Source organism: Lineus longissimus, chromosome 10 (assembly GCF_910592395.1).
Source record: "Lineus longissimus chromosome 10, tnLinLong1.2, whole genome shotgun sequence".
Classification (NCBI taxonomy): Eukaryota; Metazoa; Nemertea; class Pilidiophora; order Heteronemertea; family Lineidae; genus Lineus; species Lineus longissimus.
In genome coordinates, this window is record NC_088317.1 from 4,411,520 (window position 1) to 4,424,257 (window position 12,738).

Here is a 12,738-nt window from a genome sequence, read left to right on the forward strand (position 1 = left end):
TATCACTTGATAAAAGATAATGACTAAAGTCTTTTGAGTTTTGAATATGCATGTTCTCTATGGAAGTGTGCCATGGTGCTGTTCTTGGTGACATAAGTTGCGCATACACCATGAAATATTTGTGGACCAATTGCACGTACACCACCACATTGCCGTGACAAATTTGTTCGGCAATCCATTGCCGGTACAAATTGCCGGGCGAATTTGTCCCATCAAGCTAGATGGCCCAAATTCGCCCGGCTTGTTAAAAGCTCTGCTTTGTCGTGGTGTATGCGCTAATGGATCGGCAATTAGCTAGTTAGATGGTTGGACGACAGGCGGCACTTTCGAAATGGCGCTTTCTGCTTATTGTTTGCGCGCCATCTGTTGCCGGATTTTATAACTAGCTGCAGCGCTGGTGTACGCGCTTGTTGGATTTTCGATGCTGCGGCATTGGTTCGCGAACCAAGATTTGTGGTCCATTTTTAGGTGGTGTACGTGCGGCTATAGATTATGTTGGTTTTTTATCTTCCCCACGACGGCCTCAGAACACCTGCTCTACATACGGTGTATATTCTGCATTCCACATCAAATCCAGCGACTACTCGCTATATATGCAGACAAGGGATCTTTTTCACGCTCATCGCAGCGATAATGGTCACAGGTCATAGATTCTACCACAGACCATCATAGAATCTATGATGGGATCCTGAATAAAGCATAGTTTGTGTTAATCATCATAGATTCTACCACAGACCATCATAGATTCTATGAACCTTAGCCTGTGTATGATACAATTCGTGTCAAACTTCATCCTCCTATTGAAGGCCTTTCTGTCATTCCTGAAATACACTCAGTCCCACTGTGTGAGTGTATTTCCGAAGTGAAACAAATGCCTGCTTTGTGAGGGGATCAAACTTTTAGATTTGACCTACAAACATACACTAGAGTAACACATGTTAGATGCGTACCCATGCTCCCACTATCTCCGTGGAGCCAAGAAATCGACATTGGTACAGTTGATTGGTTTGTGTGGTATTAATGCACTTATCTCCAGATCATCTATAGATATCTCCGGCACGGCCATTGCACTTTGGCTTGTACCTGTCAGCGCGCATTAGCAGGAGAGATTTTAACTCTACATTTTTTACTTGGGGATGTTTTTTCATAAAAGTACTACACTTATATCTCAATTGTGACAGCACCAACAAAGATTTTATGCAATAAAAGAAGGATGCGTCTAATTGTCATGCCGGTGTAACGTTTTTGGTTGTTCCCCGTATTCCACTCCGGGTTTCAAACAAAATCCAGCTGGAGACACCTATTGTATCCTTCCCAAACAATGATAGGAAACACTTCCCAAATAATAAAATGGAAACGCTCAAAAACACCGGCACTGATGACTGTTTAAGAACTAGGCGCCCTTATCAGGGAAGCTCTCTGTAGTCGCAAACATCTCAAGGTTCACAGTAATAACTGATCCAATGAAGTCCAAGGTGACATCATGAGGGCTAATCTGGCATGGAACCCTATTGTTGATAGTATTAGCTATCAGCACTTGAACACTTTAATTGTCTGACCGTGTGACATGACAACTATGTGACCATCTCTTGTGGAAACCCTGGCTTCATTGTCTGCTCGTCTAACGTTCATGTGTGCAATCTCATAATAATCAAACTCTTTCCATTCCAATTTGTTTTCTTTATCCTGGAGACGAGTAAGATAAACATATTCAATTTCTTCCCCTTCTTCACTAGTAACATCAGTTAGAAAGAGATTGTCCCACATTGTTGCTAATACATCCATCACATTTCCCATGGCAATGCCTTTTGGAGGACAAGTTGTTATTCTCTGTAGTCCGGTGTCCTGTATCTCATAGACAGAAACATTAGAGTACCCATTTACAAAGATGAACTTCCCACCACATGTTATCCTCTTGGAATTGTTTACATAAGTGTCTCGATCAAGTACAGTTTTATATTCCATGTGCCCATCCTTATCCACAACAGTGATCACTTTCTGTTCCTCTTTGGTCTTGCCTAGGATGACATACTCCGGTTTAAGGGTGACGCCCAGTGACAGAGGTTTGGTAAGATGGATGTCCCGTGTGGAGCTGATGTAGCCAGTCTCAGGATCAAACAACTTGACACTGGAGGTTTCATCCCCTGTACCATCAGAGAGGACAGCAATTTTACCATCAGGGGTGGCAGACATATCATACAACGGAGGGACGTGATCTCTAAGTGTATTTTTCAGTGTCACTGGGAACTCGTAGATGTCAATTGCCTCTGCTGGTTGGTCAGGTTTTACTGGATGAGCGACAGCATAATACTTCGGACCTAGGACAGCAACGCATGGAATGAACATCTCCTCTGAAACAACCTGCATCTTATAGTGAAAAATTTCCTCTGGTTGAAATTCTTGACAAGATTTGCTTATTTGTCCGCAACAAGTTTGTCCAACTGCTGGGGTAAAACTGTAGTTCTGTGAGTTCAGATCCATAAGTTGATTTCGAAATTCACTTCCTTCAGCATCATCCCCAGCTGTTGCAGTGGCTTCCAAACTCTGCTGAATTTCTTTAACTCGATCAAGGTACACTGGATTATGCTCAGTCTTGGATAGCAATTGAGATGCTCCGTTAATCAGTGACTGGAGTCGCTGAACCACTCCTCTTACCTTCTCCAAACACTCGGGAATGTCCCTGACAATTTTGTAGTCCATTTTGACTTGTTTTTTCAAGTCCTCCTTCCATTTGACGATCTGGTCGATGCACTTCTGAGCGTGGTCCTCAATTTCTTTGATCAATGTGGCCTGCTGGTCAACAACTGGGGCCATAGCTTTCAGGAGAGTCAGCTCTTTCTGAAGTTCTTGCATCTTCTTCAACTTTACCTCCGTTTGTCTGAGGGTTCCCTTCAGAACATCGATATTTGCCCGGATGGTGTCTGCAAGTTGTTCACTGTCATGATCACCATGATCAAGCAAGACACAAATCTTACACACTGGTTCCTTGCAGGTTCGACAAAAACGAATGAGTAGTTTGTGGTGCATTTTGCACAAAGGTACTTTACCCTGCCTTTTCAACAGTAATGATGTCAAGATATGTTCTTTGGTGGCCTTATTCATACCATGGGCATGAGAGCAGTCTTTGCAGATGTTCAGATTGTCACACTCTGAACAGATATTGACTGCTGGCACTTTCTTCTGCTTGTAATCACAAAGATCACATATGACATCATCTGCGGCATTCTCAATCGTTTCTTGTCCTTGGCATTCTTTTTCATCTTCCTCAGGTACAACCGCACGTTCTGTGTCGGTGTCTACGGCATCTACCATATTCCCTGTGAAATCCACCATTCCATTCACACCATCCCAAGGTCGTGGACACTCAACTTTACAAGACGGACAGGCGAACACCTCACTTCCACTTTCAAGGCTATCAAGGACAGTTGACAGGCATTCCGTGCAGAAGCTGTGTTTGCAGTTCCCTACTATCTTCAGGGGTCTTGTCTCAAAACATATCAGACAGCTCGATGTGACGTCTGGAGCTTGTGACGCCATCTTCAGGTTGTTTGTTGAACCTGAAATTAATCAGTGACATTATTAACCATTTGAGCCCGGTAGTTGCTGTACGGCGATGAGAGACCAATGCCTCTAAAACTGCCCAAGCACCTCCCAGACATCGTTAATTTAGTTCTGCTCAGTATTCATAGACGGCACTCATGTATGTCAACAGGTTACACAACTTTTTCACGGCTTGTTTTGGCCAAATTCAGAGTTTTTAGGGCAATGCAACCTTGTTTCTTTCCATTACGGAAACGATATCTATCATCACACTGGCCTGTGAAGTGGACCCCTGATTGCGATGGACCCTGTGGGCCCCTGACACGTGATGCATGGCATGACTCAACTGTTCCCTGATATGTATTTACTTTGTGGGCTTATTGCCAAAACAGTATGTCGGCCATCACAGCTTTTTGTCGTAATGCAGCCCAGAACATGTACCAATTAGGAAATTGGCACTCGCAGGAAAAGGCCAAACCTCGCCCTGCCGACTGGACATATATTTGTCAAATTAGGTCATACTGGGGTGTTGACTCAGTCCCAAGGTCACATTGAAACTAAGAGCATGCCATACAGTGCATAGAATTTGGAAAAGGATAGGCCAGTTCGTCACATCCTTGGAAATGGGTCGATCAAAAAACCAATATTTAACGAAGGGACAAATGAAGTCGACCTTGTTCCCACTAACTGGTGAGACCTACTTCATCTTCTTCTCAATGCATGCCAACCAGTCCCGTGGCGTTTCCTTGTTCAAGTCGTCAGTGTGGGCCAAACAATATTGGTGTTAGTATCTATCCAACTCATTGCTTTGACTGGTGACCTGCTTACCTTTAGGCTCTATACCTCCACTGGCATGTGTATATCAAATAATGGAGAAATCGGGCAGACGGATGCTGTAATTTCTACTTCAAAGAACGCACTGTTTCTGTTCAGACTACACCTACTGTGGTTGTTAAGTAAACTCAACTATTGAAGGGATTCGAGGAATCGTCTACCAGGAAACATCAATACTGAACATAATGGAATGAGATGGCTTGTGGTATTCGACTCGATGACTCGACGACGCGATGGCTCGATGACGCGATCGTTGCTATGGATTTTGCTAAAATACGGAATCCCATGATCCTGGTCTCCGGGCTACCGCTGCAACAACAGTGGTTTAAGCTCAGCCTTTCCATACCCAGCTTCGGTATGTGGAAGGATGTGCCCCCCCCCCCGCCATGGCCACTGAAGATTGGTCCCCGCGATTGATTTTGATATTTAAAGCACTCGCGAAAGTTTCATAGCATGCAAAATGACCGGAGATTTAATTGACAAACAAGCTTCTAGTGGCCAATGTCAGATGTCATGTGGTAGTCCGTCAACAATCGGAATTTCGCATATGTGCAGTTTTTTAGACTCAGTCACTCAGTCCCTCTTCCGTCCCTTGAAATTTGCCCCCCCCCCCCAATACATCAGCCCCTATACATGCTTTCCGAAATTGGTGGCTTGCATTGGAACTAACTTTTTCCCCCTTGTCCGTCATTAAAGGCATTCAAGTGTGTTGGTCAACCATGACTATCTCCTTTGTCCCTCCACCATAGGCCTAGTTTCCCCTTATGACATCACTATTTCGGACACTCAGCGCCCCATTTCTGGAAAGGTGTATAGGACATTTAATATTGCCGTGCTGAACGGATATCCAGAGCCAACCTTGTCTCCAGGAACTGGCGTGTCATTTTAAGATTGGAATTTCTGCTCGTAAAGAACCTGGGTAGGAGGTTGATCTGAACCAGCCATATTTAGGTGTATTTAGCTGTATTGACGGTAAGATACCAGTGGCTTGCATAGCAACATGGAGCATGGTTTTATCAAAAATGCGAACTTGTAGGAAACGAAAAATGGTCGGATTAGATACGGTGAAAACAGCTGGAAAGGGGTTGGTAATGATCGGTTCTTTTTTATTTTCCTCCACTTATGATTCTATGTATAAATTACAGTCCAAGCAGTGATATTCTTTAAAAAGATTCCAACTTGATCGCGTCATCGAGTCATCGCGTCGTCGAGTCATCGAGTCGAATACCACAAGCCGAATGAGATCACATGAATACAATATCATATAGGGCATGCCCAGGCATGTGTTATGGTGCAAATCTTTGATGATTTGGAAGATATGTATATTGTTCATTATTCTATATTTCTAAACACAATCATTCTCAAATTTTACTTTTACCTTCTGATATGACTTAACACAGCTTGGTCAGGATTTACATTTAAACAATGGTTTTATGATTAGTATTGATAAGCATGTTATAGATGTAGGAATAGCTACTCCAAAACATGTTACTGTTTACAATGGTTTTGCATTGTTTGTATTTCTGTCTCTACGTAATTTATGTCATTAGTTACAAGTTTTCTTGGTGAATCTAATGTTATTGTGGAGTAATTCAGGTTTGGACTCCAGACTGGGAACACACATATTTGGACTTCCAATTTGTATTTGTAATTGTAACTGTCAATGTATTTGCTTTCATGAAAGTTTATTGAATTAGAAGAAGTGAACAGAACCTACAGGACTCCAACTTATTTCTACCGCTAGTCTCTTCCCCCATAATACATGCTCAGGCATTGCATGAAATATGAGTAAGATATCGTTTGATAAAAGATAATGTATGTTAAAGTGTTTTATGGACTCAAGTCTTTTTAATTTTTTTTCGATATGCATGTTCTCTATGGAAGTGTGTCATGGTGCTGTTCTTGGTGACATAGATTATGTTTGGTTTTTAGCTCAGCTGACAAGCTGAGCTATTCATATGAGTAAATGGTAGAATGAATGTCCGTCTGTCTGTCTGTCTGTCTGTCTGTCTGTCTGTCTGTTAAACAGGCACGTTTCAAAACTATGGCGGATAGGCGATAGATTTTCCCTATAAGCCATTTAGACCCTTCAGGACTCCTGAATAGACCAAGTGTGGGTCCGGCAGGATTAACAGTTTGGCCACCAGGGGGCAAAAAGCCTAAATCACAAAACAATTTTTTGGCGCTTTATTCAAGCAGATAGAAGCTTGAAATAAAGTTGAAAAGGACCGCATACATGTAGGTCTTGAAACTACTAAGAGTAGTTTTGATTGATACTACCAGTTGGCGTTACTGAGCCAAAATCTGTGTTGACCTAGTTTAAGCTTGATTTGAATTTCCCGCTCTTGTATGACTCTGAAGGTTGTGGGTTCCAATCCCACTTCGGGTCAATTTTTTTTTTTTTTAATTTTTACTTTTTTCACTTGTAAATACATTTTCTTTACTTTTTTGAATAATTTGGTGGGCGGCCATCTTGGTTTTTTTTTCTATTTTAAAGCCTTTGCTGTATCCAGAGTGACATGAATTTTATGGTTGGTGTACAATAAGTCTCCTTTACATGATATCACATGGGCTTTCTATTTGACCTACTTTTCAAGGTCAGCCTGGCTCAGGCACTTAGATTTGACTAATAAGTGGCATATTTGTCACCATTTAAAAGTCTTTTTACTTTGGTATGTTTGCCTGATATATTGACAAAACTGAGGTTGAAAGAGATCTATCGGGTACTTTCCATGTTCATATATTTCAGCTGAGCACCAGGCCCTTGGGCCTCTTGTTTTCTTCTCCACGACGGCCTCAGAACACCTGCTCTACACATCGTGTACATTCTGCAATCCACATCAAATCCAGCGACTACTCCCTATATATGCAGACAAGGGATCTTTTTCACGCTCATCGCAGCGATAATGGTCACAGGTTGCAGCAAAAATAATCACTCATTTGCGGAATTCCACAGTGAAAAACAAGGCTAGTACGAACATGGTTCTCTGATCTGGCCACACGCTCCGGTCCATTACCATAACCAGCCTCTGCTAATCGACAATGTCCATCAATTATCCCTCTTCGCATTCACAGATGATTATCATTTTGACATTAACCGGACATAGATATAAATGACCGCAGTGTAGACTGGGCTCTCGTTCATTACACCAAAATTGATTGGGAAGGTCACTTGGTCATTAACCGCAGCGTAACTGAGGGGTGGCTGAGGTACCCATCGATATTTTGATATAAATGTGGTGTTATTTTTGCCATGTCAGACTTATTCCAGTGGTCGTAACCAGCCAATGACAGTATCGGCAAATCTTCGAAATGACATGTACCATTCCTCAGTATGATGGTGTCGTTATCTCAATTAAGTGATGAATGCTATTGTTCATTCCCCCTTCAATCAATATGGTTCCAGATACTACCTCGAATTCCCCTTTAATCAATGTGGTCAGATTGTGATAGAAGTGACAGCATTGCATTGAGGTCCAAGCAGGCTGGTGATGTCAGGCAGACATTTGGGGCAGACACAGTACTATAAATTTCTTCAATTGTTTCATGTTGATTGTGCTTTGATGATTGGAGGAAATTATGATTTGTTCCAACACAACCATCAAATAAGTTACAGGGACTAACTATTGCCAACAGTTATATCGAGTGACATCTCGAAAAAATACATGTACCATACCATATTGTGATGGTGGTAATACCACAAGTGACGAGTCATGATGCTATCTCATGTTCCACAGCAATCAATGTGGCCAGTTTGTGATAGAAGTGGCTATGTGGTAAAGAACCTCAGATGGACTGATGATATTGGAGGAACCCGGGGGAGATCGTATGGCGCTATACTGGTACAGTATCCTCCTTGAGTATGTGGTGAACTGGGTCACAGTCTTGGTTCCGTGGTTGGCCACGGCGGCGCCAGCATTACGGACGTGCCCCGGTCACCCGGCCATCCCCGCCCGTGTGTTACGTCACTCGGCTGCACTCAGTATTTCCCGCTGTACTGTCGATGACGCAACGACGCGTAATATTGTTACGTCATTGACAGAGCGGTGTTGAAGCGGAGAGAGGAGCGGGTTCGAACGTGGAAAGTGACGAGCTGAGATAAAATCGAGTATTAATCAACGTTAGTCGAGTCTTTCATTTAGCAAAACTATTGCTACAATAATTATTCTTTTCATTTGATTTTTCGTTCGATACTTTATTTGACCAATCTGACTGTTCAGAGGTTGCGCAGCATTAGGAGGTCACGTCTAACTTAAATTTTGAGATTGTATCACAATCGTAGTTGACGTTTTCCAATGCTGATTGAACCTCAACAGCATTTTTCGGCCATCCTGGCATCCCCGAAAAGTCCATTCCCTTCTTTACAGTATCAAACTCAAACTCTGTTGCCATCCCAAAAACACCATTGCCCCTCTTTACAGAATCATAGACTTGAACTCTGTCACCATCCCAAAAACACCATTCCCATCTTGACAGAATCATAGACTTGAACTCAGTCACCAACCCAAAAACACCATTCCCCTTTACAGAATCAAAGACTTGAACTCTGTCACAACCCCAAAAACACCATTCCCCCTTTACAGTATCATAGACTAGAACTCTGCAACCATCCCAAAAAGTCCATTCCCCTTTACAGAATCATAGACTTGAACTCTGCAACCATCCCAAAAACACCATTCCCATCTTAACAGAATCATAGACTTGAACTCAGTCACCATCCCAAAAACACCATTCCCATCTTAACAGAATCATAGACTTGAACTCAGTCACCATCCCAAACACACCATCCCCCTTTACAGTATCATAGACTTGAACTCAGTCACCATCCTAAAAAGTCCATTCCCCTCTTTACTGTATCAAACACTAGAACTCTGCAACCATCCCAAAAAGTCCATTCCCCTTTACAGAATCATAGACTTGAACTCTGCAACCATCCCAAAAACACCATTCCCATCTTAACAGAATCATAGACTTGAACTCAGTCACCATCCCAAACACACCATCCCCCTTTACAGTATCATAGACTTGAACTCAGTCACCATCCCAAAAAGTCCATTCCCCTCTTTACTGTATCAAACACTAGAACTCTGCAACCATCCCAAAAAGTTCATTCCCCCTCTTTACTGTATCATACACTTGAATGCTGTCACCTTTTCTCTTCAATATCGGAGGAGAAACATTACCAAGTTGCAATAATCTCTGCTTGAGTCCCATCCACATCTATTATCTCCTTCTAACGTAACTTCTACTGCATCAAGGAGCACTTTCATCCTTCTTCACTTCATTTGGATTGTTTGCAGAGCATATTTCCTCGATTAATACATCACTTCAGAGCAATTAACATGGCTGTTTCTTTAGAGGGAAATGTATAGCGGATCACTTGGTTGCCATTGCCCTAATTGTCTATCCTGAATAGTGCCACCATGTACCAAGGGCTAAGACGGGTTCCAAGAAAAGGTTAGCTCGGTCAGTGAATCAGCTTTTCTAGGTGAATGTGATCAGAATCCTTGCTTATTTGCTGACAGAAGCATGTTTGATTTAAATCGTCCTCCAAAGGAATTCATTCCCAACATGAACGGTTTATAGACCGGACCCCTTCCATTTCCACCACGTTATTTCTTCGGGCTAAAAACATGGTTTCCTCCTGAGAACCTGATATTTCTGAACCTGCGACTCTGCTCGGCATATCAAACTCTCCTGCCAGAAATTTCAATCGGCGATTAATCTCCCATATCTTGTTACGCAAACATAACAAAATTAAATCATTGATGTCGGATGACATGGTAATGCTTTCGTTTCATTTATCATCTTTGTGATTATTTACGAGCTGATGCTAAGATGGGAAATAAATTTGGGCGTAACGCTTACTGACGGGAGGAAGGATGAATCATTCTGCTGAAAGTTTCGTGTCCGTGTGATGCGTGTGTGAAGATTTCAGTGTTTTTGTGCTAGCCCAGTCCGTTTCAGGGGCAGATTTGAAGAAGTATTACCATGAAAATGACATTAAAATCTGTGTGGTCGATTTGGGATATTGGGATGAAAATGTGATTGTGTCCTTCAGCTCTCACTCATACCACTGTCACGAGACTGAGACTCACTCCTACCCTCAGAGCTTATTAAGTAAAACTAGTAATTATTGGTGGACCCGTTGAGGAGCAGCTGGTCATCATAGAGAAACTATACAGATTTCCCCACGAGTTTCGGGGAGAGACTTGGGTCAAAGTGACCTGAAGCTTTGATGGGTTGCTGGTGCTATAGGATCATATTGTAGTAGCCTGTAACTTACCTTGTTCTCCTCTTGTGTTTTTCAGTTGAATGGCAGTGAAGCTGACTGGGAATATGAAACAATATCTCTTGAACGGGTAGGTAGAAAGTAATGTAAATGATATCACTGGAACGGTTTAGTAGAAAGTAATGTAAATGATATCACTTGAACGGTTTGGTAGAAAGTAATGTAAATGATATCACTTGAACAGTCAGTAGAAAGTAATGTAAATGATGTCACTTGAACGATTTAGTAGAGAGTAATGTAAATGATATCACTTGAACGGTTTGGTAGAATGTAATGTAAACGATATCACTTGAACGGTTTTGTAGAAAGTAGTGTGGTAAATGATATCACTGGAACGGTTTGGTAGAATGTAATGTAAACGATATCACTTGAACGGTTTTGTAGAAAGTAGTTTAAATGATATCACTGGAACGGTTTAGTAGAAAGTGATGTAAATGATGTCACTTGAACGGTTTAGTAGAAAGTAATGTAAATGATATCACTTGAACGGTTTGGTAGAAAGTAATGTAAATGATGTCACTTGAACGATTTAGTAGAGAGTAATGTAAATGATATCACTTGAACGGTTTGTTAGAATATAATGTAAACGATATCACTTGAACGGTTTTGTAGAAAGTAGTGTTAATTATATCACTGGAACGGTTTAGTAGAAAGTGATGTAAATGATGTCACTTGAACGGTTTAGTAGAAAGTAATGTAAATGATATCACTTGAATGGTTTGTTAGAATGTAATGTAAACGATATCACTTGAACGGTTTTGTAGAAAGTAGTGTTAATTATATCACTGGAACGGTTTAGTAGAAAGTAATGTAAATGATATCACTGGAACGGTTTAGTAGAAAGTAATGTAAATGATATCACTTGAATGGTAGAATCGAAAGTAACACAAATGATATCACTTGAAAAGTTAAGTCAAAAGTAACATAAAGTATATAACTTAATTGGACACGAGCCATGAGTTAACTGTATGATTGTTTGAACAAATGCATGCAAATCACCTTTGGACCGAAAGTTCATCGCGTTGATTGTGGAACTAGGCCTATTGACGGTTTCATCTCATTTCAGGGCGGAGCGGGTCTTGGATTCAGTATTGCTGGTGGGACTGATAACCCACACGTGGGGGACGAACCAAGTATTTATATCACAAAAATCATCAGTGGAGGTGCTGCTCACGCTGATGGACGACTTAAGTAAGTGATGCAAGTAGCGAATTCCGGCCGATCAAAATATTTACCGACTTATTACGTATCTAGATCAGTTTTACCTGTGTGTGCGCTGCTCTGAGTTTAGTTCATTATACAGGATTAGACAGAATTTATAGGTGCATGTGTGTGTGTTTAAATCTCTGCAAGAACCTTTTGATATCCATTGAAATGTTCTGGTAAGGATGGTGTTCAGGTCGTAGAGAACTGACGTATCAAATGAGACAAAGTAGGCAGTAGAGCCATCTGCTGGGATGTTGGTCACCTACGCTGCAGAATTCCTTTTATGGCTTTCAGACCTTCTGTAGTCCTGCATGGGTTAACTTAGACGGTCCCTGAAATGGTCTCCTCGCTAGTGAAACATCACACTCAACGATGTATGCAACATAACCACATCTCTCTGATGAGGCTACCTAGATGATCTGATTATACGCACGCATGTCCTTTACTTTCCATTCATTCACCAGCGGCCAAGTTGGCCGTAAATTATTGGTGATTTATCGTTGCCAAATATTCATGCATTGGTGGCAGTGAGGATCGAACCTTGATATATCATAGCAACCCTAGCTGAACTGGTGACTCAAGGAAGATACAAAATAACCTTGGGTTAGAACTGGGAGGGATTTACATTCAGTAATAGTTTGAAAACGAAAGAAGTGAGATGGTGAAGCAAGAAACGTCTGTTCCCGATGAGGTATGACGGGAAACTGGCATGGTCGTCGGGGCAGATTTGGTTGACTCCATGGGTTTGTGATGACATCAGAGCCCACGTCCTTTGGCCTTCATCTATCTTCCACCAGATTCACAAGAAGCCCTGCAAAAGAGATAATAGAACTTGACTTGATCCATCACTTTACACACCAGCTCCC

The 12,738-nt window shown here is 41.7% G+C and overlaps 2 protein-coding genes across 22 annotated transcripts in view; one reads left to right on the forward strand and one right to left on the reverse strand.

Annotated features, from left to right (window-relative positions):
- LOC135494256 (disks large homolog 4-like) overlaps positions 1-12,738 on the forward strand; it is a 148,402-nt gene that overhangs the window by 81,810 nt on the left and 53,854 nt on the right. For all 21 annotated transcript variants that reach the window (XM_064782130.1, XM_064782125.1, XM_064782127.1 and 18 more), the window contains 2 exons: positions 10,686-10,736; positions 11,733-11,857. In XM_064782130.1, coding sequence (XP_064638200.1) covers positions 10,686-10,736; positions 11,733-11,857 — 176 coding nt within the window. The remainder of the gene's footprint in view (positions 1-10,685; positions 10,737-11,732; positions 11,858-12,738) is intronic.
- On the reverse strand, positions 1,143-4,478 carry LOC135494258 (uncharacterized). Its single transcript, XM_064782153.1, has 2 exons — positions 4,369-4,478; positions 1,143-3,557 (listed from the first exon to the last, which is right to left on the reverse strand). Exon 2 carries the CDS (start codon positions 3,535-3,537, stop codon positions 1,531-1,533), a length of 2,007 nt encoding a protein of 668 aa, XP_064638223.1. The 5' UTR covers positions 3,538-3,557; positions 4,369-4,478; the 3' UTR covers positions 1,143-1,530.

What these genes read in the sequence shown, in the direction of transcription:
- LOC135494258 (XM_064782153.1), bottom strand. Translation starts at nt 3,537, where the DNA reads ATGGCGTCACAAGCTCCAGACGTCACATCGAGCTGTCTGATATGTTTT.